Here is a 27,903-nt window from a genome sequence, read left to right as displayed (position 1 = left end):
AGGGTATTAACATTTATTTTTCATTTTCTTTGCGTTTGGACTATTTCGCAATTAGAAATCGTCTTAATTTTTTCGTTTAGCATGACAAATAAAAAAAAATTGATGCAAAATTTGATAAAAATATAGATAAAACTAGCTTTGCAACAAACTCTTTAGCCTTAAGAAAAGCAGACGAGGATCAGTTCAGATTTCTATTGTGCAATTTATATCGATATTCGGTAACAAAATAATTGTTCTTTGCATGATTACAAATTTGTCAAATACCTTAAAAATCTTTTTACAATCTTTCCAGTGACACTTGGTTGGCATTAAGACATCCTATGTTCCTTGTTCCAAGAAGCAGGAAAATATTTACGATACAAGAGTCATGTAAAGAATGTCCACAGCTACAAATTTCCTTAAGAGAAGAGTCTTTTAATACTGTGTAGTCCTATGTTCAATAACAGTTTAGGTAATATAAATATTTGTCTTAGATTTGCATATGAAAGCGAAATATAAACCCAAATTACTGTTGATAGGCCATTTCAAGATTGCTTACTTGAATCTGGCATTTTGCAGATCAACACAATGAGCAGAATTTTTTCCTATTTCCTATTTTTGTACACTGTAGGGCTGCGGTAGGAGCTGCACCTAAAGATATGAAAACAATGTCTGACAGCAAATCAGAATTGAATGAAATAACATGCAAATATACTGTACTATACATACAAATTACGTCTAGTGAAAAATCAACTTTAAAACAATCGTGTGAGTCGTGAAAAATTGTCCCTGAGGCTGGTACGAAAAAATGGCAAATTTCAGTGTATTAACCAGTAGCCCAAAGAATGTTTAAAACGGAGTGCACTGAACATGGAATCAGAAAAACCCCAAAACTAAGTTTTAAAAAGTGCAGCACTTTGTTTTGCTTTTATTTTTACAGGTGGTTTAACGAGAAAACCAACAACTTAATGGAAATCAACATTCAATTTGGACTATTCCATGTGATTTTTCTCGAATTCTATGAGATGTTGTTTTTTGCAGATTTTGACAAAAGTGGGAAGGCTATATACCATTTCTACTTAAAAATTTTTGGCCAAATTTCCAATTTTGCATTAAATACATGATTTCGATTCAGAATTGAATGAATATCACGGAAATCAATTTTATTTTTCACATGGCTGTAGAGTTTTTTTAACTAAACGTAAAAAACAAAAACTAAAGTTTTGGCACTAACAGCCATTTTTTCTTTTATCTTAAAAAATTAATTCATTAATGAATTAATTAAACTACAAATTGAAATCATTTATTTTAAACTTAATCTAAAATTTAATCAATGAAAAAGTGAGAAGCCTTCTTTATTCAAGCATTTATCATTTTTGGATTACCCGCCTCAATCGAAAAACTTTTCCGATTCATAACTATGATTATTGACGTACAGTATCCTGCACAAAAATCCGAACACCGATTAAATTTTTTAAAGCCACCTATTGGCGGGGTAGTGGGTTTTTTGTTTGTTTTTCTTTAAGGGGGAGGGTAGACGGGGGGATGGACACGACAGGGCAGGGTTGGGTAAGTCTAGACATTTAAAAAAAGTGCCTTAAGGTATTACGCTTTAAGGTAAGTTACAGGTCGGGACATTTTTGCAAACCCCAGGGTGGTGTGTTTTTTAAAACGACAGTTGGATATTTAGGGCTTGGGCTTGATAATGTTGCTTACAGAAACAATTTATCCAAACGAACTTCGTGTATTTTAGTAGACGTCTTCTTTCTGTCCAATACGGTAATAATCCTTTCCTATGTATAAGGTATATCCTATGGTAAGCAGCACGAAATAAATCTGAAAATCAAGTTGACGTAAAATATAATACATTTTGGACAATTCGAAACTAAGAAAATAAAGACTACAAATCAGTAGTTGAACAAAAAAATATTGTAGCAAACAACTGGTTCACTAAAAATATCGACGAGGATGAGATTCGAACTCACGCGTGCAGAGCACAATAGATTAGCAGTCTATCGCCTTAACCACTCGGCCACCTCGTCTATATTCTATTTAAGTGCCATATTTCTTTATAATTTTTGCTAACATAGAAAGCATAAAATTAGTTCCGTTAATTCCCAACATCCGCTCCCGGTTGATAACTTCGAGTCGAAATGAAATTATGATTAAAGGGTAAGACCTCGACTGTTCAATTTCTGCCAAATCGTGGGTTGTAAGTGGTAAACCGCTTCCCATGCTTGAAATATCAGTCTGAAAAATTAGAGTTGTATTTTCAAACTCGGATGATTTCACTCCCACAACGTTACGAAAGGAAGTGGCAACGTGTAGATGTCTGTCGGTGTTCTATAAATCTCTATTCAGGACAATCCAAACAAATTAAAAAAAGTGATTACTAAAGTGAAACTTAAGTTTTTACAAAATATGGTGCTTTTAATAACGTTCTTCATATTTTTGCCTCTGATAATTCATGCAAAATGGCTAGTGATGGTTCCCGATCTAACGCAACAAGTGGTCGATGCTCGTAGTGATCTCAAATTAACTTGCATCTACCAGTTTAAAACCGAGGAAGAAAATACTTCTGCCACCATTACGTGGATATTGCCCGATTTCCTCATTTACCAAGAAGTATGTAAATACAAAAAAAAAAAAAAAAATACTTATTAAATACGTTGAATTTAAAATTATTAACACAGGAACACAATATCAACACTCGTTTTCGTTATGTGGCTGACAGGAATAAAACTCATGTGAAATCGACAATGATTTTACAAAAGACAAGTCCTTCTGATACGGGATATTTTACTTGCGCCGTCTCTCCCGAAATTAAAATCAACCAATACGTTTACATTTACAGTCTGTTTTAACTTTTTTTCATTCACCTTCGATAATCAAATAGCGATTCTTTTGACATAACTAGGTAAAAAAGAACTTGTTTTCATCGAGGCTGACGTCATCACGGAATTTGTTTCGTTAGCGGGCGAACCTCTGGATATCCCGTGCAAACCAACCCATCCAAACGTAACAATGTCTTTGTACCGCGGAGAACTCGGCGCAGACGGAGACCTGGAATGGAAGTTTATAGTAATTTACATCAAAACATTTCCAGTAAAATCAAACATATTGTTAAATGAAAATTGAAATAACAGGAATTGTCACCTGAATTTAAAAATGCCAGTTGGTTGCTGAAACCCACCCCAGAACGAGGACTGACGTTAACTAATTCGAAAGTCAACGACACTGGACAATACATTTGTATAGGCAGCATAAACGAACGTACGCCAACTGCTAAACACACCGACAGTGAATTCAACGTTTTCATCAGAGGTTATACTTTGATCAAATCAAGAAAGGTTTCTAGAAATTTTTTTAACAAATCCAATGTAAAATAGGAATGGAACTAGTTAGGATTGGGGAGGGCGATGTGGTGGAAGGTGACAATGTTACCCTGATATGTAGTACTATGATTCAAAGTAGTGTCTCAAAATTCGTTTGGCGACCGGAATGGTCTTACGTAATCAACGAAACCGACCAAGAACAGATTATAAATATAACTGACCCTCCTAAAGGTACGAAACAATCTCGATCTCTTGTTCTTTTAAATGTTTGACTATTTAATAAATTTACTACAGGAATTAAAATAAACAACGAAGTGATCCACAAGGTTCTTGGAGATTACTGGTACGATTTACATCAAAGTCAGCTGGAACTGTCCAGCGTTACTCTTGATACGCACGCGCACTTTCAATGCAGAGGCAACGTCAGTCGTAAAACGATTTCTCAATCAATTAGTTTTACAATCAAAGGTATTTCTTTTCTATTTGTCTCTTTTTTTTTTTTAGGTAGTAAAAACAATCATTTTTGAAACTCTTTTAAGAAATAAATAATGATCCATTGAATGTCAAACTGGGAAAAGGAATAGCTCAGAATTTGACTTGCAATAGAATATCAGACGACGTCCACATCCAGTGGTTCAAGGTAAACAAATCAAACCATTTTTATCCTCGGTTAAATCCTTACAAATCGAAATCAGGATGACATAGAATATTTGGGATTAATCCATACAAGCAGTAGTTCATCAGTTTTGCCACTACAAGGAATTGGTGGAGAAACGGGAACTTATTCATGTCGTTGGAACAACAGTCGAGGAGAAAAGAGATATAGAAATTTTAATTTTTCAGAAGAAACAGAATCTACAAGTATTGCCATCGCTGTTTGCGTATCTCTTGCAACTTTAGTTATTATCGGAGTACCCATCAAACAGTACGTTGATAAGGTGAGTGGTAAAAAATATAGGAAATTGTCATTGCAAAGACTTACGATTCCCGTTTCGATTATTTTACTTTCATTTTTTTGAACCCACATATATAAAATGAAGAAAAACCTGGAAAAAGAAATTCAAGAAAGATTGAACGGAAATCCTGATGGCATTGATCCAAACTTGCCAATCGAGTATCAAACTGAATTTCTTCCTTATGATAAAGGATGTGAATTTCCCAAAAATCGCCTCAGATTGGGTTTGTTCGCGTTTATTTAAAAGCTGGTCTCAGTTTTACAAATTTAAACTAACAACTTAAAAACAAAATTAGGAAAAAAGCTGGGCAAAGGATGCTTTGGGGAAGTTTACAAAGCCGAAGCTGTCGGCATGAAAGACTCGGATGAGACTGTTACAACAGTAGCCGTAAAAAAAGTCCTTTCGGCATCGCAATTTCAAATCAAATTAAAGAATGAGGGACTAGACGCTCTCATTAGAGAACTAAAAATTCTGAATTATTTAGGACCGCATATAAATGTCGTCAATTTACTGGGAGCCTGTACCAAAGACATTATCAAAGGTAGACTACATTAAAGCCTGGACATTTTAAAATTTATTAAACCCAAGCATCAAATTTGATTGGATAGGCGAACTCTTGCTGATTATCGATTATTGTCGTTTCGGCAATTTACAATCTTATTTGATTAAACAGCGTAATAAATTTCTCAACCAATTGGATGACTTTGGTAACCTAAATCTACCAAATGAATTTGTGGAAATTAGCGCGATTCACTGGTATAAAAAAGCAATTCAAAGTTAATTTCAAACTACAATCTGGCATGTTCTAGTGGGGACGGTGCCTCCTGCGGAAAATCAAGACAGCAACTACAGCCTGGACACTCAGACAATTCCGTATCTCAAGCGAGAAATTCGATAACCGACATTTCAATCTGTCCCGGTAAAATTGCAAAATAGTGAGAGAAAAAAAAAAAAATGTTTGAGAGTCTTTTTATTTTAAAAGTGTCATTAACAGAAGAAGATTGCCTTCAAGAAACGGAAGCCATTTGGAAATATGGAGGAGACGTTGACGCAAATTTCTATCCATCGATTTCCACCTGGAATTTAATTAGCTTTTCTCTCCAAATAGCCAAGGGGATGGAATATATAGCTAGTAAAAAGGTATCGTTTCAATTACGTTTACTAAATCAATTTTCTCGGTGTGAAATATCTGACATCGATCAGGTTCTCCATGGCGATTTAGCCGCTCGCAATGTTCTTTTAGCTGATCATGGAGTTGTCAAAGTTGCAGATTTTGGTATGGCGCGAAAAATGTACAGCAACAGCTATGAAATAAAAGGGCAGGTAAAGTTTGCACACAACCTTTTCCGGGGGAACAGACGATATCCAATTTCATTAATTTGGCTATCAGGGATTGCTACCAGTCAAGTGGATGGCCATTGAATCGTTGGCGGATAACGTGTTTTCTAGTCAATCTGACGTCTGGTCTTACGGGATTCTTCTATGGGAACTCTTTACCCTGGGCAAAATTCCATACCCAGGTAAACTGAAATCAACATCTAATTTTCATTTATCCATTGAAATCTACATTTATACTGTATGTTTCAAGGTATGAACGGCCATATACTCGTCAAAGATATTCAAGACGGACTACGAATGGAGAAACCAGATTACTCGCCAAACTTTTTTGGAGACATAATGAAAAATTGCTGGAAAAAAGAACCTAACGATCGACCTACATTCTGTCAGCTGACTAACATGATCGAAAACTATATGGAGACATTCGTCGGTTCCCAGTACTTGGATGCAGGCTTAACTGAAAACAATGTCAACGAAGATTTCGGTGACTCTTCACCCTCAAAACATTTGGAATAAAAAATTGCCATGCGATTAGACACCACTCAAAATATGTTCTCATCGATAATTCACAAGAATGAAACAAAAGAAAAACAATGTTTCACTCGGAGAACTTACAACATAAAAACAAAAGTAAATGATGATTCACTTTTAAGTGAGGATCACGCTTTTATACAACCGAACATTAGCGAAAAAGAATATGAAAGGAAAGTATGGAAGAAAAATTCTTTTTTTAGCTGGGAAACCGTTTCTTGTCTTATGTACCAGTGTTCTTTAAAGTGCTAAATATGAACTCAAAAAGTGAACTGTAGCTTACCTTATTCCAATTAAGGGTCTATGATGTCCCAAAGCTTCATTTCCCAAGCGGCTGGTCCGAGACAAAGAGTGCTGTTGCAGGTGATCCACGTGGTTTTTCATGGCAATTATATACTACTTGTTCAAGTACAAATCACCAACCTTTCTCTTACAACCCAGTGAATAAATGCCCCTGAGCAAAAATCTCTATTAGCCCAATAAATCTAATGTTCCCTACATGATCTGAAATCAGAAGATCAGTAACGATCTTACATATAATGTATGTGTCCAAAACGCCATCCTAAATACAATTGACGGCCTACACCTTCTTACGAAGGTCCGCCGCGTTTTCTAATTAAAAAAATAAAAAAAAAAAAAAAAATACTACTTGTTCCATGAACCTAGCAAAATGTTTCGATTATTTTGGGAATTCAACTAGCAAAGTAATGAAAATTATTGTACTACTACCTTCTAAAGTTTACTTCCATCGTGAAGGAAAAGAAAATAAAAAAATATGCAATGGAATCTTCGCGCTGTGTAGATCTGAAGTCAAACTAAAAACTTCAAGAATTTTGGCGTCAGCGTTTTCTGAAAATCCATTTCTCCCACTGCTGAAGGAATCTTTCATTAAATTATAGATCCTATGGGAGGCAATCAAGAGACCCTTTAATAGAGCAAATGTGAATTCATTTATTATTATTTATTATTTTATTATATTATTCATTTACCATTTAAAAAAGCATTACTGTAGTAGCTACACCACATAAAACCTGTCATAAAATTTTCCTGAAAAATTGCCTTCCTTATAAACCTAGAAGTAGTAGTGTAACAACAATGCAATTATGTGTAAATGCAAATTGCTCAATGGTAATGCAAACATAAATAAAACATGAATGGTTCTTGTTATCAGAGAAGGGTAGCCCACTGTAATAATTGATAAACACAACTGAGCTATTAACATTTAGAAATTGTCAGTTGCAAACTTCTAGGTGACTCACAACTAATGATACTACTAACATGAAGTATAACATAATTATCAAATTTTTTAAGTGCATAGCAAATTCACCTTTCCAATGGTTAGATGCACCTTAGACCAGAACATTCCAACTGCAAGCAACATGGATGAAGATGGAACACAGTGGTATTCAACCTGTTAGAAGTTATACAGCACACGATAATTCCAGAATTGAGCAAAATGTTCATCGAAAATCTAGAAACATGGATCTCGGTGCGTTTCTAACGCCACTCTTTTCTGCTATGTGCTAAACAGTTTTTTTTTATCCCATGCAAAGCAAGAAGACCAATGAACGACTCACGGTGTTTGTGATGTTTCCGACAGCCACAACTTGTTTTAAACATTAATAATTTATCGACCAGCGTTTCGAAGAAACTGAACGGACATTCCGATGTGATCCAGAAAAACAAAATACTAGAATCTTTAAAAGGTGCCATAGAATATATTGAACACCGAAGAAATGATGTTGAACTGATCCTTTAATGAGGGAAGAAGGCTTCACTAAAAAACTGGCAAATAAATCCAGAAAGTGACTATTTGCTACCGATACCGACAGCATTTGGGCTAACAGTTGCCCCCTGAATTACAGTGCAAATACAACAGCTATAGAGCTCTACCGGATGCTGAGTTGCCAATTCTTCACAAATCTACCTTTCATTGAATGTTTTGATTTTGATTTTGAACGATGAATGTTTTTATTTTAGGCCTCCTCCAGCCGAAAAAAGCGAAAAATAAACATTAAATTAAGTTCTATTTTTCTTTTTTTTTTTTTCATTATTTTACCATGTTTCCAGTTCCCACATAAAAAGAAACCTACTTCATGGCGGTGGCGAAAAGGCCTTCGATCGAGGTCTTAAAGCGTTTAAAGTAAATAGTGCAGCATAGTATATAGTGCATTTCTGCGGTCTTAAAATTCTACTATATTTCCGTTATTTGCTTTATTGGGACTCACTCATCAGTCATCACCGTGATCCGTGAATCGTTTAACCGTAGTGGGAGTGGTCAGATGGGCCGAAGGGGGCGGGCTGGATGGCGCTCAACAGCAGACAGCTTTCAGATAACTGTTTGTTTTTCATTAATATTCGAGAACTTTAGAATAACCTAGTTTTATTGGCGCTTTCTTCTTATTTTGTATTTATTATACGTGTAAGTTTCTTATGCCACTTTTCAGTCATATTCATACGTTAACTGTATATGTATCCTGTGCTGGTTGACGTTTGCCCAATGTTCGAGAGAAGCTGCCTAGTTAGTTCATGTAGTCGGTGTAGCAAATAAATGTTGTAAATATATTGAATTTGAACATTGCTCTGTATAAACGAGGTGACAACACTTAAGACTTAATAATAATTCTTTGCCTAGACCAACTAGGCTAGATTCGACACAAGGATGGCCCAGTCAAAGAAATCTGTTCTTTTTATCTGTCTCGGTGAGTATCTCTTAATGTTATCGAGACAGCTTATTCTAGAGTTGGATTTTGATTATATGGATTTTATTATGTAAATTTTTTTTTACCTTATAAAAACTATGTAGGAAACATATGTCGCTCTCCAATAGCAGAAGCTGTGTTTGCTAAGTTGGTCAAGGATGCTGGGAAACAAAATGAGTGGAACATTGACAGTGGCGCTATTGGTAATTGGCATGTAGGAAAAGGACCAGATCGCCGAGCAATTTCTGTATTAACTAAGCACAGTATATCTACAAGTCATAAAGCAAGACAGGTATATTATTTAGTAGTATTCTTTGTTCAAACAAGTTGTCAAAAATCATTCACCTTTCCAGATAAAGAGTAAAGATTTCTCAGAGTTTGATTACATTTTTGGGATGGATGAAGATAATATGGATGACCTGAAATCAATGGTTCCAACCAATTCAAAAGCCAAAATTGAATTGCTGGGAACTTACGATCCTCAGGGAGAACTGATAATACGAGACCCATATTATGTAAGCTCTTGCAATTTCACACAGCATAAAGATTGTTTACTGCCTGTTGAAATTTTTTTCTTCTATGTGTTTATGGCTTATTCTTTACATAAAGTATATTTAATTCTACATGAATTGCAGGACAGTGGAGAAGAGGGCTTTGAGAAATGTTACCAGCAGTGCATGCGGTGCTGTGCAGCTTTTTTGGAACGAATGGGCTAACCGGTTACAAACCTTGGTGAAAATATGAGACTGAATAAGTTTCGGGTCGCCAATCTCAATGTTCAGTGCAAAATACATTGTGAAGATTTTTCCATCCCAATGGCATAACTTTTTGCCTCATGAAACCTTTTGTGGGTATTTTATCTCACGGTATAAACTATAACTAGCATCCACATTTGCAGTTTAAGTTAAAATATGAAGGCTGATCATCACTGGTAGCTGTGTATTTCTTTCGTACATTTTAAGGGCACAGCTATCCACCATTAAATAATACAAAAGATAGGCAGCACATCCTTTTCGTAACATATTGTCGCTTCGATTGTTTTGAACATATTCCGCAGAAATCAAACTGTGCCGTTTACTTTCTTAGCGCACGATAGACTTGTATCTCCGCACCTAAGCGGGCCGCATCCACCCTGAGTGGCGGGGAAACTGAAAGTACTTGGGCTGAACGACTTTTCTCCCGTCTCTTGACTTTCCATATCGACTTCGGCGGCTTGACGGAAATTTAAGGACGAGGAATTAATGCAGTACCGTAGACCAGTTGGTTTGGGACCGTCAGTAAACAAATGTCCAAGATGAGCGCGGCAATTGGAGCAGCTTACTTCGGTTCTCACCAAACCTGGATTGGCGATTATAAGAAGTAGATTGGCCCCGACTGCAGCATCAGACACCACGATCCGTCGACGAAAGGTCAGAGCCGAGAAGTTGAACGCCAGTAGATGGGAGTAGAGGAAGATAGTCATGGCGGTCGCGTGTTTTCGTGGTAGAAGGAGGCAAAATAAAGTCGCTCGTGCAGTGTTGAGTGAAACGAGATCGTCCGACGTGTGTTGGGTAGAGGTCCATGTCAGAAAGGGACAGCGTTGTAGTGACAGATGAAAAGAAGAGGAGGGAACCATAAACCAAGGATACAAAGAGAAAATGAGTGTACCTCAAATGATTAGTAAGTAATGGAGAAATGTGTATACACTAATACAGCGATAAAAATAGCAACCATAAGAAATAGGTAAATGTGGAAAGGCTTTTGGCCATCAAAAGTTCACAACTTAAGAACAGCCGTGATAGAATTTAGTAATATGTGGTAAACTATTTACTATCTGCTACTCAGGTTTTGAAAAAAGGAAACATTGAAAAGTGTTTGCACTTAAGTAGTCAAGATGACTCTCATTGTGAAACCAAAGCCTTGAGTCAAGACATACCCTCACAGATAAATATCCTGTAATAGACTGCCAAACAAGTCACCAGTCCAAATATGCGTCATGCGGTGTAGAATGACTTACCATGAGAGGCATCTTTTGTTAGTTTGACTCCTTTAGGATCGATGACGTCATAGAAAGCTGGCCATCCTGAACCCGAGTCGTATTTGGTCGCCGAATCGAAGAGATCGCGGCCACATGAGATGCACTCGTAAATGCCCTTGTCTCGTAGCTTGTAGTACTTGTTTGTAAATGCCCTAATCACGCACACGGAAAGCGCCAGTGTAAAAAGCCGGTTATTCAAGTCACATTTGCCACGTAAAGAGGAAATGAGTGGGAAAATGCGTGCATTTGAACTGTAGCAATAGTCACGATAACGAACGAGATCTTGAGAACGAATGGGTTCAGGAAACTCACCTTTCTGTACCCTTCTCTTGCGTGACTGACCACTGGAGCGGAGTTAGCCGCTGACGTAGATCTTGTTTAAACTCAGCTGATGTAGGATCCATGGCTTGATAGACTCGAGTATATCCGTTGAGTAACCGGTGAACAGAACGCTAAAGCCGACCAATAAAAGAGGAAAAAGACAAAAAACAAAAACAAAACAAAAAACTAAAACTTTATTTTCTTTCTTTTTTTTCCCTTTGAAGTTTCCTTCCGGAAGGAAAGGGAGGGGAGGGGGGTATTCCAGACAGTTGTATGCTATACGTATTCTTAAAACGTTTTTGACATCCGTGGTACGGTATGCGTTTCTTTAGTTAAAAATATCCGTTTTCCTGGGTAGAACGTTTGTCGTTCGTCAAAACGCTGGCAAACGCAATACGTAGATTAAAACCAAAAAAGACACATAAAGTTGCATGTTACGTGAGTGACCTTGTAGACTGGAGCGTAAAATAACTAAACTGGCGACCGTTATAGCCCAATCGGGGGAAAAACTTCCAATTTATTAACAAACCTGAAATATCTATCGCCTGCTGTACGCGTGCTGTCGTTCCGAAAACGCCCCAACCACAGAAAAACGTATACATTTCTTTTTCATTCTTTTTTTTTTTTTTTTGTTTTTTGTTTTTTTTTCATTTTTGCTGGAGGTTTTTTAAAAAGCATATACGCAAAAGGCTGAGTGTGAGCTGCCGGGCAAAAACGAAAAAGGGACAAGAATTCGTTATTTATTCATGGCTTTTGCTAGACGATCGCATGGACGGCACGATTTCAAAATCAACTATATTGCATATGTTAATTGGAATATCAACTTTGTGGATTTGGAGAACTCCCGGATATGGCGTGTGTATGTAAAACAGTATAGCCGATTTTCGCTGTAGTATACCGGATGCTAAACAACTAACTTGGGCTTTTGCGTTGACACGACAAGACTATGGCTTGATGAGTGACATCGTTGATCAAAGCCGCGACGTTATCGACTCATTAAACCCGTTTGAATGACAAAAATGGAGCAGGTTTTCGGGAATTTTGATTAGATCGTCAACTGGCACGAAACAGATGGATGCGCAGAAAGAAGAGAAATCGAGGGCGACATCTGTATAAGGCGCTACGAGCGCTTCTCATGAAAGCGAAAAAGTGCATAGACTTCGGTTGTCCTTTTTGAAGGAGAGGAAAACAAAAGAGAGAAACCAATCCTGCTACACGATTGGCTTATATTTCCTTATTTAGGCTGGCCAGGGGCTCCGATCGCTGGATACTTTTCTTTTGGGCATTTTTCTTTTAAATATGGGTCAGAATCTTACTTCCCATTTTTACGCGCACCGCCACTTTTTGTTTTCTTTCTAGGCAAGCTATTTTAGGCTGAGGCTCTTGAAGGACGTGGACTTGTATATACCTTAGACAACAGGAGAGTTCATATAAAACCGCCGCCGGGACGGATGAGCTGCCAACATTTTTCGACTACGGCGGAGAACGCAGAGAGCTTATTTTTAGGCACGATGGGTTGGTATTGAAGGAGCAACTGACGTGCGATCGATACGACAACAACGTAAATACTCATGACTCACCTGCTTGGCTGTGGAACGCAAACGGGCGATCAGCTGATACACACACACACACACACAAACACCCTGATTGTATTTACTAATTTGTCGCTATGCAGTCACGTTGGGATTGAATGACAGCTGGCTTTTGTTCGACACACAATTTCACAAGGAATGTGGACTTGACGAGTAACGCTGGTTGGTCAAAGGCAAGACGGGAGTGAGCTGACTCGCGAGCCAGTCGTGCAGCACATTCAACGTTCGACGTTGAAGTGAGCGTGTTTTTTTTCCTTTCGTTCGTCTATACCATAGCCTTTTGCTGACTCGTCGGTCTTCTGCTGTCGCCCCTTGCTATATTGCCGCCAGGCTTTGGCAACCGTGCCAATGGCGGCTTGGCCGAAAAAGGGAAGTGGCGGGCGGGACCTGCGCAGTTATAAGCATCTCCGTGCGGACGCATTTCATGATTCGAGTCCTGAAGGTTGCGACCTGTGTATACAACGTAAACTGTCTCTTCCCTTTGCATTATGGTAGCTAACCACACCTTCTCCTGGAGACGTAATCACAAGCTATTTCATACTCGCCTGTAGCTACTTAAGCAGTCGATTAGACGTGTTAATAGATAGCTGTGTGCCCCCAAGTCGTTGGGTTTGATTGGTTGGCGCCTATCGTTGCACGCGGCATGCGGACCGGGCTGGGTTTGTATCCAAAGCTTTTTTTTAGGTTTTTGTTGTAGTGAATGAAATTCCTGAGGGCGATTCAAGAAGTCCCGCCAGCAAGTATATGCAACCCCGTCCGGTACTTAGACAATCTATAGAAAGCCATAACGAAAGGTAATTGGAAATAGTAACAACGAGAGTATTTAAAAAATAAAAAGATAAGGACACCACATTTTTTTTTAAATCCCCTCACTTTCACGGAAAATCATTTAACGCGAAAGTTCCAAAGAAAAAGTTTCTTTTTTTTTTTCCTTTTTTTTATATTTTGGCTGATGGCCCACCTTTGCACAGTTGAACGCATTTAATCCCATCACCCTGCCCATGGCTACACACATAGTTTTATTCCCCGTAATGTCGTGAATTTATCTCTCTCCGCTGGCAAAGCTTTGTGTATACACTGTCATTAAAAGAATGATGCATGTGTGAAGCCACACCGAACTATCGCCACACCTGGTTGTATAGGAAAGACTACTTGAGTGCTTCTCGTTTCTTCTATATTCGTTTTCAACAGTCTATCTACGGCGCTGTAAGGTCACGAACAGACTGATGCTGGAATTTCAGGGCTTGTTAGAGGAGGAAATATACATTGGGTGCTATATAACTTTGTTCTAACCTTCAGTCCTTCACCTGCGCGCTCGTACAAGGGTTATCTCGTGTTCACTGTGCTTCATTGGAACAGAATTTTTTTCTGGCTGCAGGCCCAAAGGGACCATCCTTTAGAGCTCGGCTGCTAAAACAGTTCGTAAAAAGCTGAAAATATAATCCAATCCTGTTTTGTTTGTCTCCTTTGAAGGCAATAACTGGTGGAAACTACCAGGCTGACCATTGGCAGCTGAGTCAGTCATGCGTGATCAGAATGGCGTCATTCATTATTGTTGCAACTCATTGGTGGCTGAAGCCGTTTAGTGTGCATACAACAGAGCTCGGTCGACTGCATTTTACTAGCAATGGTGTCGAAAGTATTTTGTCCTATAAGGATACACAACCAATTTATTTTTTGTCTATACTAGGCGTGACGGAGACACGGACCTAAAGAGGAATTCCGTTATTTAGTCAACGATATTCACGCTATATTAATTTAAATTAGTTCTATAACCTATCTAAATGGTCTAGTATATGCGACTATCATTCTTGAGTTGCGTGCATCATTGATTTTGAATGAATACATGTCCCTGGGAAAATTTGTGTATCCGTTATCCGGTAGGAAATATCTCTTGGGTGGAGTTGTCCGTTCTATAAGCGATTATTACGCACAGATCACGTGGTGTGATTTTTTCCCTGTGCGTTACTATGTCACCAATCGTTGTATTCGTATTAATTCAATCGGTGTTCTGATTTTTTCTTTTTTTTTAAATAAATATTACAGCTAGATTGAAAGTTAGTGTCCGTGCAGGAAATGGAGCCAATCGCCTCGTCAAATGGGTCAAATGACTCAATGTTGTACCCTTTACTATCTGACCAACTTTCGCCTTTTAGGGAAAAATTTACACGTCTGTCAAGAAAAACAATTCCAGAAAGCCATTGTCATTTTCGACTCGGAGTTGTTGACGAGTTTTTTTTTTTTTTTTTTATCGTCCTTGCTCTCTCTAGTCACGAGAACATAGACAAAGTTAAAATGTTATAATATATAGTGACTAGTCAATGCTGATATCAAAAGGAAAACAATAAAAGGCAACATTCGCGTCCATTCAACTGTTAATTCTATTCATATTTATTTATTTTTTTTTATTTTTTTAAAGATTTGAAAAATAAAACAAGCTTCGCTTTATGCACTGGAAGTGGCCAACCCTTTATACTGGTTCAATGGTTGAGCCGGAATTCTTATGGCCGTTCCATCACTCTTCATCTCCATTTCTCTGCGCTAAACCTGATAAGGATTTATAGAGGTCACTGCGGTCAACAACACAGAAACATGTACTACTTTTATAATTCCGGATATTGTATGACTGCCAATGGTTACAGCTGTTGCCCACTGTCACGAGTTCTGTTCTGGGTACGGTATGTACCAGTTTCCATTTCATTTTTTTCGTTCCACTCGACTATACAAAATCCGGGTATCATAAACAAGACGGCATACGAATGCGTCACTGACGCAGCGTCAGAGGTCGCGGCGCTCACGAAGAGCTTTGAATAGAAGTGGAAGCCGTAATGACATGATGTTGTAATTATATTCAGTCCCTTTCAACATTCCATGATATTTTTTACCGTAAATGTGAAAGGCGACTTTTTAAAGTCTCTTTGATGAAAGTCAAGGGTTACTGCGGCTTGGAATTGCGTCGTCAATGAATACCCTGTGGATTGCTCTAGACTAAAGTGATTTATTGCTCGCTTTATAAGGAATTTTTCTGAAGTGCTTACATGTAAGGGATAGCATTTCATCACTGGCTACCAAACCAGCGCACAAGCACTTACATCAAATCACTAATGGTAGATCAGTCCAACAAGCGCCAATTAAGGTGGTCAAGTCCGTTGAGAATCTTGACTATTTTCAGTAACTTCAGTTATCGGTAATGGGGAGTGCCTTGAACGATGTACTGTGTATATAACAAATATGTTGTAAAAGTACTTGGCTAATAATATAAAAACTTTCTCGTTATTGTAAACACGCGGAACACAAATAAAATGGCTGGCTGCATACTTAAATAGTACACAACGTTTTTATTTAACGTTCGTACACAAATAACCCACATTCGTTGGAAACGTACGCTACTTTACAAAGAGAATAATCTGCTAAAAATGTTTTATTAAAAGAATTTTTGTGTCTTATTGATATCGCATTTGGTAAATCTGTTTTCTTTATCTGGGGAGTCCTAAGGAAGGAAGGAAAGAAGGAGAATAATATTGGGGACGAGGAGAATCCTAAGCTAAGACCCTCCTGGTCAAGTCGTCATACCCAGTACAGTCCCAGTACCCAGTAACGTCCGTATGTTTCTTGTGATTTAAATGATTTTAAAATATGTCTTATGTGATTTTAAAAACTTTTAGTTATTCTGTTTGTCACTAGAGGGCGCTAAAGATTTAAAATTATGCGGACAGATGGCATTCTTATCATCGTGTTTGACATTTTCTGTTTTTAAAAATTTCCAAATTGAAAAGTGCGAATTGCTCTTTAGTTCATGGTTTATCACTAAATTTATTGAAATACTGCAATGGACGTAGGTGAACTCTTATCTTTCAAGGTAGGTAAATTTGGCGGACGCTGTTGTGTTCTAGCTTCAGCTACAGATTGCTGTATAAGTCGACGAGTACCAACCTGCCAGAAAACAATGCTTTAACACTTATTCTTTCACTACCATTTTAATTTTCAATTTTTCATGCAGCCCAAGCAAAATCCTAAAAGGGACATTGCAGATGAAGAAGGGGAATCAGAGGTGGAACGGCCTGGGAAGAAACTAAAACAGTTTCTAACTAGTAATGTAAAGCCCAGTCAAAAATCATCAGCCACATATATTGCCCCTCCAGTTGTTGAAGCACCAGCAAAAGAAGACTTGCTCAAATTGTTGGAACAAGATGAAAATAATGAAGGCCTTGATGAAACCTCTCTTAAGCGAATGATTCTAAATTTTGATAAGCGTGTTCTGAAAAACCAGGAACTAAGAGTGAAGTTTCCAGACTCTCCAGAAAAGTATGTCTTTCATATAATTTCTTTTACCAGTGTATCTCAGCAGCTAATTTGTTTTGCAATCTGTAGATTTATGGAGTCTGAACTGGAATTGCATGAAGCGATACAACTCATGCATGCACTTGCAACAGTTCCTGAACTATACACAGTAGCTGTTGAACAAAAGTTTATATCAACATTGCTAGGTCTCTTATCCCATGATAATACAGACATCTCAGTTGCTGTGGTGAATCTGCTCCAAGAGTTGACTGACATTGATACTCTGAATGAAAGTCAAGATGAGGCTGCTGTTCTAATTGATGCACTTCTTGATCAGCAAGTTTGTGCCCTCCTGGTCCACAATCTTGACCGGTTAAACGAAGCCCAGGCAGAAGAATCCGAAGGAGTTCATAATACGTTAGGTACTTATGCCAATATTGATTCCCAAAATCATCATGCATCGTCTTTATTACGTGATGTTATTTTTCTGTAGCCATTGTGGAAAACCTGACAGAAATCAGACCTGAGGTATGTCTTCAAGCAGCCCAACAAGGACTATTGAGCTGGATCATGAAAAGGCTAAAGGCAAAATCACCATTCGACGCCAACAAACTTTATTGCAGTGAAATATTATCCATTTTGCTGCAAGGAACTCCGGAAAATCGACAACTTCTTGGGGAAATCGATGGAATCGATATTTTACTTCAACAACTGGCTGTAAGATTATTTGCTCATACGTGCAAAAAAACAAACAAAAAAAACACACCCGTCATTCTACATTTACATCATAGATTTTCAAACGACAAGATCCCAAAACAGGCGAAGAACAAGAAATGATGGAGAATTTATTTGACTGTGTTTGTTCCAGTCTGATTCACGTTCCGAACCGCGACAAATTTCTTAAAGGAGAAGGCCTACAACTCATGAACCTAATGTTGCGGTATTGTCAAAATTCCCAGGACTAGATTAGCAGTCATTCACATTGATCTTTAAGTCTGACTTTATTTTTTTTTTTTACTCACTTTCTATTTAGAGAGAAAAAAATGTCCAGAAATGGTGCCCTAAAAGTTTTAAATCACGCACTTAGTGGTGAATCTGGTAGAGATAATTGCACTAAGTTTGTGGACATCCTCGGACTAAGGACCATTTTTCCACTTTTCATGAAGACGCCTCATAAACTAAAGAGAAAAGGAATGTCAGCCGAGGAATATGAAGGTAAGAAAAAATAAAGGCATTTTGGAAATAATCAATCATTAGACCTAAGTTGGAATGTAACGTGACATCTTGAATGGTTTTTAGAACACATCGTCTCAATTATTGCAAGCATGCTTAAGTCGTGCCGAGGATCCCAACGCTCTAGATTACTTCTGAAGTTTACAGAAAACGACCACGAAAAAACTGACCGACTGATGGAATTGCATTTCAAATATTTCGACAAGTTACGCGTGATCGACGCTCAACTGCAGCGTAACAATGATGAAGAGGACGAGGATGAAATATACCTCAAACGGTTGGAAGGGGGCCTGTTCACGCTTCAGCTAGTGGATTACATTATTTTGGAAGTCTGCGCCTCTGGAGCACCCACCGTCAAACAGCGCGTTTTGCATACGCTTAATTTGAGAGGAGGCACAGTCAAAACAATTCGTGAAATAATGAGAGGTAATTACTGTTTTTTTTTTATTCGAGTGGCCTTAAACAGTTCGTGGGCCATTTAACTAATCTGTTTTGTGATCTTTCTCGCAGAGTACGCAGGAAATCTTGGCGATGGTAGTGAAAGCGAAGCGAAAGAAGAAGAAAAACAACACATCCTTCAGCTCTTAGACAAGTTTTAAGATTACCCAGCAGTTCTACCTAAAATACAAAATTTTCCACTAGAGAATTGTTTCGACGAAAGTTGCCACAAGCTTTTGAACCACAAGCATACGTCGCCGTAAGGTTGTGTTTTATGTTTTATTTCACAGAAATTGACTTAGTCGTTTGCGTTTGTAGATGCAGTTTTACAGATTCACATCAAGAGGCTGGTTTAATAGCACAATAATTGTGCCCTTACGTTCAGAGGGGTCGTTACAGTTAATATGACTTTGTGCTTCAAAATCTGCGTTCGTTTAACATGGTGAAGCCAGTATATTGGCATTCCGGTTTTTTTAGAATGTCTATGGCGTAGTACATGTGTTGCTTACACGTTCGAACTTTAACATGTTAGTTCAAGTTGCAATCAATATTCATGTTTTGTTAACGAGGGCAAGGGGCGGTACAAGCTTTAAATCACAATTTTACCATTTACTATTACTATATTGAAAGCGTTTCGATTTAATGGATCGGCTATATTTTTATTATTATTATTATTATTGCATTACAGTGTTACACTGGTACGGAGTGAATAATCAAGTAAGTCGAGAAAATCAGCAGTGAGAGAAATTACGTCACAAATTCAAACCTTACAGAAAGTATTGCAAGTATTCAGAGTATAGTTGTTTACTGTTGATGCTAAGTTCCCTTACGAAAATTCAATCGGGTATGCTTAAAATTGCCTAACAACACAAAATCACCGAGAATCTTACTGTGTCAGACGAATCGCTTGCTTCGACAATAACGAGAAATCTGGCACAACACTTGGTGCTAACCTAGTTCAGTTCAAAATGTTGGCCCAAAATTACATATCTCTCCTTGATCCGAACGATGTTTTCTAACTCAAGGTGATATGAACAAGAGACAAGAAGATCAGTGAAAGCAAGATAAACAATTCTGAACGCCCTGTTCGCCCATGCGAAGCTGCTTCTTTGTTTCCAATTTTCACGCGAAATATGAAAGGCACTATGAAAGATCACAGCAGCGATATGGAGCCACACTTGTGCCATTATTAAGTTTCGGCCTCTTTTCCTTTCTTTGGTACTGAATCACTATTTATTTAACATGCAAAGTTTGAGCGTGACGATTGAAATAATAGCTAAAGTGGAAGCAAGCGCTTTATTTTTCCCATTTCGATGGGGAAACCTAGAATAAATGGTTTAAGATTGGTCCATGCAAGGTAATCGAAATCTAGGGAAAATTATCCAAATGGTACGGATCAAGTGTTTCAATATCCCGTTTCACATAGCTGGCTGCTGAAACTTTCCCCTGATAGATAAATGATCTTTGTAAAGGCGTGAACGTTAGAGCGTTAGACAATTATACTGATTTACCACGACGATGATATCATACAAGACCCAAATGTGCCGATGAAATAACACGAGGTCGAGTCGACATCGAGCTGGATCGAGTAAATGACGACGATATTCAATAAGAAACTAATTTAATCGGCAGTTGGCAACGTCTATGGACAAAGATGGCTGCTACCACAGTCCTAGATTTTGACAAATGGCTCTCGGTGAAATTAAAATCGTTGAACACCGACGAAAGTATATTTGGAGACTACATCAAGGGCATTTTGGAAGGTGAAGAATCTCAAGATGAGAAAATCGAGGCGCTTGAGGGAATCTTGGTCGAAATCTCTCCGGTAAATTGGCTTTTGTTTTACCCCACATCCCGTGTCTTATGATTTGTTTAACAAATTATCGAATGCACAATACAGACAGATGGCATGACCCAGAATGAAATTTGCCAAGAAATCCTGAAACAATGGGAGCTGTGTCTTTCGGCTGCTGCTGAAGGCAAATCGAACGAAACGGTGAGAACAGCGGTAGATATACAAATAGCAAAAATCATGGAGCAGCAAGCCCTCTGCGTCATCCCTCAAAAAAAGGCTTCTGATGAAGAAAGGAAATTGAAACAAACCATCTTGTCACAATATGCTGAGGTATGTTAAAATAAAAAAATCAATGGATAATTAACATAATTTTAAATCTTAATGTATTAAGGTGTCTGATGGTGAAGGTGGGTTAGATGATGATGATGCTGGGTACGATGATGATGTGGATGATAGACTTCTGGCTCGCAATACCAATGCTGAAGATGTCATGAAGTTGGAAAAGATAAAAAAAGAGTCCTTGCGTCAGGAGTCGCAAAAGAAAAAAGATAAGGATAAAGAGGATCGCGAAAAGCAAAAGCAGCTGGCAATAGATCGAAAAGAGAAAGAAAAAAAGCGTACCCAAAAGGGAGAAAAGAAACGATGATACCCAACCTCTGGGTATCATCGTCACTTCCTTACACTGGAAGTATCATGCAATCGTTTACATTTTGTGATTTTCGATGTCTCGTTCAGTGGGGAAATAACTGACGAAATTAAAGTATGATCCTTATAAATTAGAATGGAAACAAGTCCTGAATTATGATATTCACACTTTTTGGTGCTTTTTTCTCTTGCTTCTCAATTCAGCTTTAAAGTCTCTGTGCTGCATTGACAGAATTTTTCACTCCCCATTGATCTACCATGATGTCGATCGTCACTTAAATTTGTGTACTGACAAAAATAAACACCGCAAAAGTACCTAATCACACTAGGAAACAAAATTTGCACATTACAAATTAGAATTAAAAAATTGGTACGTCTCGTCATCTAAGTACCGAAAATGAATATTCCTTCAGCATGTCACCTGTCCCACTGAAGGCAAAAGCGGACGGGCTTTCTAGTCTGGCCACTACGAGGTATATTAGAATTTACAACTTCTTCCTTTTTTATAGTATATTTTAGTTTCAATGGAATATCGTACGTGTGGTCAACTTCAGGGCTTCTCAGTCTTCAAGCGACGGGAATGCGTTAGGCAGTTCTTGTATTTCGTCTGTGCATTGATTGGCTTTATTAGCAGAGGAGGTTTCTTTCTCTGTCGAGCGAAGTATACCGGCAGGAACTGGTAGCATGCAAACTGAGCTATATGCCTCAACGGGGAAATGACGTCGAAGCACTCTGCTGTATTTTCTACCTGTTAAAAGTAAAGGAAGTAAAGAAGGAAAGCCTATAGACGTAGTGCACGTCTATGATGGCAGCCGAGCAAGAGAATTTTTAATCCAATCATCGTTACACACACTCTTTTATTTTTTATTTTTTAAGGTACATTATGTGTGTGCGTAGTGCAGCAGTTGCGTACGCGATTTATGAGAGGATAGTTCTGGGCGTGGTGATCGCGACGTAAGTCTACATTGTGTTCCAGTGAAAACGAGGGGGAAAGGGTTGTGCGTATGCCGCAGCAATTTAGTGGAACGGTCAAACAATTTTTGAAAACGAGCGAGCTAAATATCGTTCATCAAGTTGAGTTTGCTAGTCCCGACGCGTCAACTCGCCGTGGTTTGCTGTTGCAACAGAGTCGAGTTTGCGGCCGCCGCAACTGGAGAGAAAACGAACGTTCATCATCATAAAACCGGACCCCATGATCATAGACGTCGACAGCGGCAACCATGTGAGTAAAATTGGCCCCCTTTTTTTTATTACTATTATTTTTTTGCCTTATTTTCACTTTACTCGTCACGTGCATTCCACAATCCCGTTGCTTGTCAACGTTGTTGATTTCATTCCGTTTTAGTTTCATCTTCGGTTGAGTGAACGTGGTTTGGTTACAAACTTACAACCCATTTGCTGATAAAAATATAGAGTAAAAAAAACGAAGAAGAACAGCGACAGACTTGCAAATGCAACAGTTCAAACTAAATTTCATTGGGGAAAGTTGAACGACAACCATTTTGGCCATCGTTTGTTCTATTTGATTGAAGTTGAAGATAAGAAAAAAAGGCCAACCAGTTGTAGGAGTGCCATCACAAAATAAAAGATGCTATGCGTCTAATCTAATTGAAAAGAAACAAAAATTAAAGTAGATCGTTGACGATGGTTGCATTTCCCTTTTTTAGACAGCGTGAAAGTCGTGACAATTGCCAACCAGAGAATCTCGTTCCCCTCAAATGCCGTTAAATATTATTCAGACATCTAGAATGCCAAGAATTGTGGAATCTTTTTCGGATACCTTTGGACAGGAGGTATACATCTTTTTGGCGATCCGGATCACAGTCCGTCTACGGTGAAAGTCTGTCTCTTTCTCTCTCTCTGATACGTCTTGATGTGCTCCTGTTTTCTAGAATAGCGTGACGTCGTCGCATTGTCGATCGATATGGAGCTTTTCCACGCTCTCGCCAAAAGGACGTCCTTCCTTCCTGTCTAAAACAATATGTATGTTTATTCATCACCGTTTGTTGTCCAGGTGAGCTGAATTGGGAGGTGCTGACTCAATCGCGCACGAACCAACTATATACTCCCCTGCGCTTCCCTCTTCGTCTTCTCTTCCAAACGCATTAATTCAATAAAAGGCTATAACGTTCGCAACGTCGTGTCCTACTGCCGTCCCTCTTTTGTTTTTCTTTCTTCCGCAATCGATCGGACTGTCGACTGTCTGTTCCGCAGTCTTCCTGCCATTGTGGTCTTATAATCTGCCCCACCTTTTACTATTTCTTTTGTTTAGCTTTCCTTTTTCAATAGAATAACAGACTGGGTTTTGATATGATCACGAGTTAAAGGGTTTCCTATCAGAACGAGGAACATTGGCCAATCTGTGTCTTATAGCGAACAGCAGACACACTTGTAACGAAATAGCGTTACACTTTGATCGCTGTGGGGTCATATCGTGAGATAGGCGTGTGCGGATGGGCGGTGTGATCATTGGGCACACTCACGCAACTTGCACGGGAATGGGCTGAATCATCATCCAGAACTTGGGGAGAAAAAGAGACGGAGATGGTAATAAAATGATGGAAATCAATGAAACCATCCCCGCCCTCGTGTGCTGTTATGTCTTTGACGTGTTTTCTCCATCCAGGTTTTTTTCCGTGTTTTTCGAAAACAGGACAAAACAGAAAAACCAAAAGCAAATCTATCGCGCTAAGTTGGAGAAAACAAAGAGAAAATAGCGAAACTACAGGGAAAGAAGAAGAAAAAAAAAAGGTCACGTGGAGGGGAAAAATATCATCGAACAAATAAGGCAACGCCCACACGACCACCATCGCCGTTGCTTGCGCGTTCCCAATTCTTCTGCAACGAATATTCCATTACATCCATTCGTAAAAGTGGGGATTATTCTTCCCTCTTCTTTTAAAAATGTTTTTTAAAATAAATTATGAAACACATTTTTCCTTCCCATTTCCTTGTTATGAAGAGGATAAAAAAACAAAAAAAAAACAAAAAGAACTTTCCGCATCTGTCGCCTCTTTGCTTGGGAAAAAGGGAACAACTTGCATTCATATCGTCGAATCGTCGGTTTTTTCTAATGCAAACTTCTGTCAACTTTTGCCTATCTTTTGGCAATGAACCGGAATCATCAAGGAGTGAAACTGCTTTTAGTAGATGGTGGCATTTCGTGTCAGAGCTTTCGAAAACTTGATGACGACAGCCGAAAGCCTTATATCACCTTTTATTCTTCCAATTTACATTAAATTTATACAATCTTACCACCTCGCTAATTGCTAAACATTATAGTTCATCTCATGACGAAAACAAACAGATGCAAATACGAGATAAATAAGATGAAAAACAAGACAACGTGAAAGAATTTTCCGATTTCCCCAAAACCGATGCCATCCATTTTGTTTTTGAATATTTAAATCCATTTCCCAATATTTAGCACCAGCAATAACCGTATAACAGGCTTTATATCTTGATTACCTACATATGCCGTATATACAATTAATCTAGGATAAACAAGAATAGAAAAGACTCGTGACTTTGTTTTTGTCACCCCCTTTACTTGGAAAGAGCCTCGTGAAATCACACGCTTTGATTAGATCTCTCTTAGCAAGGTAAACTAGTAGCAGTGCATACTTTTATTTTTTTTCTTTTTTTCTTGTCGCAATAGACGATCAGGCCTTTTGAACCTAAATTGAATAGGTAGTCGAACCACTTTGCTGCTTTATTTTTCCCCACTGATGGCTGACTGGCCTCTTTTGATAACTCAAGCACACACTTTCCGTTCCAAGTGCTACTTTGCTAACAGGCACTCCTCCATTTCAGTGTCTCATTCGCAAAAAAATTAGCCAATCTAATCACCGGCTAATGTAAATCGCAATTTATTCAGGAGGTTTTATTGCTTAACTCCGTCCAAAAAGGTTCTCGTAAAACGATTTATTCCAGGCGACATGTCGAAATGCCCTTTTCTTTTCTTTTGACAAAACAACCTCGAAGCGACTTGGCTGTGTCAAGGTGTCAACTCACGTTGCATCCCGCTAAACATTTCGGCGCAAGCCGAGCGCGTGGATGTTGGAGCGAAAACGAAACGTCGACAAACATTTGCGTTCCTCTTTATTATTTCGTGTTTTGTATTAGCATTTTGCCGGTTGTTCGATCCCATTCTTTTCGGAACGAAACAAATGAACGCGTGCCCCGAACGTGACTATATCCTCAATTGGGAACGCCATATAATTATGCTTGATGTATAGCATGTAGAAATGCAACTGTGTTCTGTTAACAGTATCATCTCCCTTCATCGACACCTGGCCAGTCAACGAACGTTATAGATCGCAATAAACCAGAAATAACTTCCCCTTCAAATTTAAGATATGACAGGAAAGGGCTTGTTGTGTTAGATGTGATCTCAGAAAAGAGGCGCTCCGCTCTAAAAGATGACGTCTCTGATGATAGAAAATAAAAGAGCACTCTTCCCCAAACCACTTGGGAATATCAAAAGAGTTGGTAGAAGCCCCCACTGGATTGACCAACGGCGAGCGGGGATTAGACGGTCGGCACAAAGATGTTCTCAAAGTTCCCACTCACGCACGAGCTGCCCCTTAAAAAAAGGGAGAAAAAAAAAACGAATAGATTCAATGGCTATATATACTGTATGCAGTAGGATAATATATCCGTCTGCCTCTCTATGGAATTATAACGCATGCGTGGAACTCGTTTAATGGTGAAGCTCCGTGTTGTATGGTATAGAGACGGTAGTTGTTAGTTGTGTGAGCTGCTGCCTCCCTTCATCCGCGCCGGAGGATGTCCCCGCTATATATATACTAGACGCCACGAGGTAGACATCCGACAAAAAGTGTGAGCTCTGTTGGTTATTCGCATCCCTTTTCTTAGTCTCTTGTTACACGCACCGCAGTTACTATTCAAAAACAAACGAAAATTCGATTTTGGTCTTTACTCAGGATCCTCGTGCGTGAATAGCCCAACAAATCGATTGGATTTCTTATCGTTGTGTTTCTTGTCTTTTGTTTTTTTATTAATGGCAAAAATTTCAGCTGTAATCGTTTGGCGTTGTCGTATAAGCCCATTGGCTTTGTGTTGGCTGGATGCGTACAGACTACGTGTGTTGCGAGTTGGGATCGCGTGATTCGCCAAGTAAATTGCTCTTTTCGAGAAATGATGGAACAATTTCCCCAAGAAGATCGTTTCTCTTATTAGAGCGTCCTCATTTCCTAATCTGTCAATTTCAATTTCACCCCGTTTCGACACACAAACAAGAAACTAGCTAGCGGCTTTTGTTACGTGTGCGAATTGAACAACAAAAAAGGTGGACGGCCATCCGGTTACACTGGTCGGACCTGATTAGAAACTGTGAACATCGAAGTGTGGACCGTGCTGAAAAACAATTTTAGCTTACACGGTTTTACAATAAACACAGTTTAAAAAAAAAGGAAAAGAAAAGGGAAAAAAACAAAAAATCTAACGAAAGAAAAATGGCTATTATCGTTGTAACCGGATCGACTGGAGGAAGCCGTCGGGATCCTTCCATTTCTTCTCTGGCGGCAGGAGACGGGCCAACTTCCGGAGGAGAGGACCAGCAAGAAAAAGATTCAGGTTGCGATCCGTCTGATCTTTGGATGCTATCTCCTTCAGCCGCATCCGTTTTGTGCGGTCATTTGCCCATCACCAGTGGCCACCATTCACAACACCACCTCCAGGTTTGTTCGCATGACGTCCGTCCTTAACCTTTTATTAGATTACTTCTTCTTTTTTTATTTTTTTAAATAAATTCTATCGGCTCGAATGTTCCCGCTGACCGATCGATCGCATCAGAGTTGATGAGCGACAACGACGAGCCATGATTAAAAGCGATGTTGATAAAAGCATTGGCTATAAATAAAAGCTGTTGACTCACAGGATTTTCATTGATTCCGCTATCGTCGCTTCTCTTTTTAAAAAAAGCAAGAAAGGAAAAAAAAAAAACAGGCGGAAATAGATAAAGGAAACTATCAAAGATTCTTCTGATTCTTTTCTCCCGTTCCAGAAAAAAAAATCGTTGAAACGTTGTTTGGCATGTACGGTGTACAGGGGAATAATAACGTGCACTCGAGTGGCTTGATCTCTTGTACTTTTGCCAGCCAAAACACCCCACCCCCCCAAGAAAAAAGGGAGGAAGAATTTTCAGCAACTTGAACGTTTTGTATGTTGAGCAGAATCAGGCCAAAAAAAGAAAAGCCGGTTGCCTCTATCGCTTCTTATTGTCATGATTTATTTTTCCGACGTGCAGATTTTTTTTGTTATTATTATTATGGACTTTTGCTTGACGTCGTCCGGCTTTTGTTCATCCCTTTGGAGACGTTGCAGCATCCACGCACCAATCGCCTTCCTTCCCTTTTTTCTTCACGTGCAATGTCAAAATGGTTTAGCCGATCGATGTGAAGGCGACGAGTTGGGGCGGAGCTGCTTAACACGACGGCAACCCGAAAACTAGTTTCGCCGTCCCCTCGTTCCCACTCTCTCACAAGACCATATTGGGTTTTCTCTGTCATCCTTCTCGGCCCTTTCTTGACGTCATTGATCCGTGTTAGTAGCCCAAAAAAAATCTGGAATGGCCAAAGAGATTCATTATCAGAAATGGTTCACTCGAGAAATCATAGATCCAATGGCGGAAATCGAAATCTAAAATGATGGGCATCCGCCTTCCATCTGCAATTGTACTTCTTTTTTTTTTTGGCGCTCTTTAAATGAAACGAGCG

At 38.8% G+C, this 27,903-nt stretch overlaps 5 protein-coding genes, 2 long non-coding RNA genes and 1 other non-coding gene across 14 annotated transcripts; 4 read left to right on the top strand and 4 right to left on the bottom strand.

Annotated features, from left to right (window-relative positions):
* The first annotated feature begins 1,709 nt into the window (after positions 1 to 1,709).
* Positions 1,710 to 6,416, top strand: LOC123470180 (vascular endothelial growth factor receptor 1-like). Of its 3 annotated transcripts, none has more exons than XM_045170076.1 (17): positions 1,710 to 2,364; positions 2,462 to 2,604; positions 2,673 to 2,832; positions 2,897 to 3,060; positions 3,126 to 3,303; positions 3,369 to 3,545; positions 3,609 to 3,782; positions 3,854 to 3,954; positions 4,010 to 4,252; positions 4,355 to 4,493; positions 4,566 to 4,811; positions 4,879 to 5,026; positions 5,080 to 5,189; positions 5,265 to 5,410; positions 5,474 to 5,593; positions 5,661 to 5,790; positions 5,859 to 6,416. In XM_045170076.1, exons 1-17 carry the CDS (start codon positions 2,262 to 2,264, stop codon positions 6,122 to 6,124), a joined length of 2,748 nt encoding a protein of 915 aa, XP_045026011.1. In that variant the 5' UTR covers positions 1,710 to 2,261; the 3' UTR covers positions 6,125 to 6,416. The 3 variants fall into 3 exon arrangements, with proteins under 3 accessions (XP_045026011.1, XP_045026010.1, XP_045026012.1); XM_045170075.1 differs by having other exon boundaries at positions 1,716 to 2,364; positions 5,253 to 5,410; XM_045170077.1 differs by having other exon boundaries at positions 1,718 to 2,604; positions 5,253 to 5,410.
* Positions 1,940 to 2,021, bottom strand: Trnas-gcu. Its single transcript has one exon. It is a non-coding gene; the product is annotated as a tRNA-Ser (tRNA).
* LOC123470181 lies at positions 2,759 to 6,764 on the bottom strand. 3 transcript variants are annotated; one of them, XR_006643765.1, is made up of 3 exons: positions 6,674 to 6,764; positions 3,136 to 6,593; positions 2,759 to 3,042 (listed from the first exon to the last, which is right to left on the bottom strand). It is a non-coding gene; the product is annotated as an uncharacterized LOC123470181 (long non-coding RNA). The 3 variants fall into 3 exon arrangements; XR_006643763.1 differs by having other exon boundaries at positions 3,136 to 3,264; positions 6,423 to 6,759; XR_006643764.1 differs by having other exon boundaries at positions 3,136 to 3,261; positions 6,423 to 6,759.
* Positions 6,765 to 6,782: 18 nt separating this feature from the next.
* LOC116917022 lies at positions 6,783 to 8,036 on the bottom strand. 2 transcript variants are annotated; one of them, XR_004390980.2, is made up of 5 exons: positions 7,717 to 8,036; positions 7,467 to 7,550; positions 7,129 to 7,211; positions 6,869 to 7,064; positions 6,783 to 6,801 (listed from the first exon to the last, which is right to left on the bottom strand). It is a non-coding gene; the product is annotated as an uncharacterized LOC116917022 (long non-coding RNA). The 2 variants fall into 2 exon arrangements; XR_006643762.1 differs by lacking the exon at positions 6,783 to 6,801 and having other exon boundaries at positions 6,845 to 7,064; positions 7,717 to 8,034.
* Positions 8,037 to 8,406: 370 nt separating this feature from the next.
* Positions 8,407 to 9,657, top strand: LOC116917021 (low molecular weight phosphotyrosine protein phosphatase). Its single transcript, XM_032922368.2, has 5 exons — positions 8,407 to 8,561; positions 8,775 to 8,841; positions 8,946 to 9,133; positions 9,195 to 9,356; positions 9,477 to 9,657. The coding sequence occupies exons 2-5, from the start codon at positions 8,802 to 8,804 to the stop codon at positions 9,555 to 9,557; spliced, it is 471 nt and encodes a 156-aa protein (XP_032778259.1). The 5' UTR covers positions 8,407 to 8,561; positions 8,775 to 8,801; the 3' UTR covers positions 9,558 to 9,657.
* A 108-nt stretch (positions 9,658 to 9,765) lies between these two features.
* On the bottom strand, positions 9,766 to 13,037 carry LOC116917020 (peptide methionine sulfoxide reductase MsrB). Of its 2 annotated transcripts, none has more exons than XM_045170078.1 (4): positions 12,760 to 13,037; positions 11,171 to 11,310; positions 10,838 to 11,010; positions 9,766 to 10,179 (listed from the first exon to the last, which is right to left on the bottom strand). In XM_045170078.1, exons 2-4 carry the CDS (start codon positions 11,260 to 11,262, stop codon positions 9,902 to 9,904), a joined length of 543 nt encoding a protein of 180 aa, XP_045026013.1. In that variant the 5' UTR covers positions 11,263 to 11,310; positions 12,760 to 13,037; the 3' UTR covers positions 9,766 to 9,901. The 2 variants fall into 2 exon arrangements, with proteins under 2 accessions (XP_045026013.1, XP_032778258.1); XM_032922367.2 differs by having other exon boundaries at positions 9,766 to 10,215; positions 12,760 to 13,033.
* Positions 13,038 to 16,469: 3,432 nt separating this feature from the next.
* LOC116917018 (beta-catenin-like protein 1) lies at positions 16,470 to 18,928 on the top strand. The gene is made up of 8 exons (XM_032922365.2): positions 16,470 to 16,630; positions 16,772 to 17,076; positions 17,143 to 17,474; positions 17,546 to 17,769; positions 17,844 to 17,992; positions 18,086 to 18,267; positions 18,352 to 18,711; positions 18,796 to 18,928. The coding sequence occupies exons 1-8, from the start codon at positions 16,601 to 16,603 to the stop codon at positions 18,882 to 18,884; spliced, it is 1,671 nt and encodes a 556-aa protein (XP_032778256.2). The 5' UTR covers positions 16,470 to 16,600; the 3' UTR covers positions 18,885 to 18,928.
* A 1,417-nt stretch (positions 18,929 to 20,345) lies between these two features.
* On the top strand, positions 20,346 to 21,488 carry LOC116917019 (coiled-coil domain-containing protein 43). Its single transcript, XM_032922366.2, has 3 exons — positions 20,346 to 20,548; positions 20,624 to 20,848; positions 20,910 to 21,488. Exons 1-3 carry the CDS (start codon positions 20,378 to 20,380, stop codon positions 21,162 to 21,164), a joined length of 651 nt encoding a protein of 216 aa, XP_032778257.1. The 5' UTR covers positions 20,346 to 20,377; the 3' UTR covers positions 21,165 to 21,488.
* The last annotated feature ends 6,415 nt before the right edge of the window (positions 21,489 to 27,903 follow it).

The sequence above is a fragment of the Daphnia magna genome, linkage group LG2 (genome assembly GCF_020631705.1).
Source record: "Daphnia magna isolate NIES linkage group LG2, ASM2063170v1.1, whole genome shotgun sequence".
Classification (NCBI taxonomy): Eukaryota; Metazoa; Arthropoda; class Branchiopoda; order Diplostraca; family Daphniidae; genus Daphnia; species Daphnia magna.
Note: the sequence above shows the minus strand (reverse complement) of the source record. Positions and strands in the feature narration are given on the sequence as shown.

Bases quoted from the DNA above. Each gene is read 5' to 3' on its own strand.
- LOC116917021 (XM_032922368.2), top strand. From the start codon at position 8,802: ATGGCCCAGTCAAAGAAATCTGTTCTTTTTATCTGTCTCG. The intron at 8,842-8,945 runs GTGAGTATCTCT...AAAACTATGTAG, and splicing joins TGTTCTTTTTATCTGTCTCG to GAAACATATGTCGCTCTCCA. The intron at 9,357-9,476 runs GTAAGCTCTTGC...CATGAATTGCAG, and splicing joins TAATACGAGACCCATATTAT to GACAGTGGAGAAGAGGGCTT.
- LOC123470180 (XM_045170075.1), top strand. From the start codon at position 2,262: ATGATTTCACTCCCACAACGTTACGAAAGGAAGTGGCAACGTGTAGAT. The intron at 5,190-5,252 runs GTAAAATTGCAA...TTATTTTAAAAG, and splicing joins CGACATTTCAATCTGTCCCG to TGTCATTAACAGAAGAAGAT. The intron at 5,791-5,858 runs GTAAACTGAAAT...GTATGTTTCAAG, and splicing joins GGGCAAAATTCCATACCCAG to GTATGAACGGCCATATACTC.
- LOC116917018 (XM_032922365.2), top strand. From the start codon at position 16,601: ATGGACGTAGGTGAACTCTTATCTTTCAAG. The intron at 16,631-16,771 runs GTAGGTAAATTT...TTTTTCATGCAG, and splicing joins GTGAACTCTTATCTTTCAAG to CCCAAGCAAAATCCTAAAAG. The intron at 18,268-18,351 runs GTAAGAAAAAAT...AATGGTTTTTAG, and splicing joins GTCAGCCGAGGAATATGAAG to AACACATCGTCTCAATTATT.
- LOC116917020 (XM_032922367.2), bottom strand. From the start codon at position 11,262: ATGGATCCTACATCAGCTGAGTTTAAACAAGATCTACGTCAGCGGCTA. The intron at 11,011-11,170 runs GTGAGTTTCCTG...GTGCGTGATTAG, and splicing joins CAAGAGAAGGGTACAGAAAG to GGCATTTACAAACAAGTACT. The intron at 10,216-10,837 runs GTAAGTCATTCT...CTGATGCTGCAG, and splicing joins AACAAAAGATGCCTCTCATG to TCGGGGCCAATCTACTTCTT.
- LOC116917019 (XM_032922366.2), top strand. From the start codon at position 20,378: ATGGCTGCTACCACAGTCCTAGATTTTGACAAATGGCTCTCGGTGAAA. The intron at 20,549-20,623 runs GTAAATTGGCTT...TGCACAATACAG, and splicing joins TCTTGGTCGAAATCTCTCCG to ACAGATGGCATGACCCAGAA. The intron at 20,849-20,909 runs GTATGTTAAAAT...TAATGTATTAAG, and splicing joins TCTTGTCACAATATGCTGAG to GTGTCTGATGGTGAAGGTGG.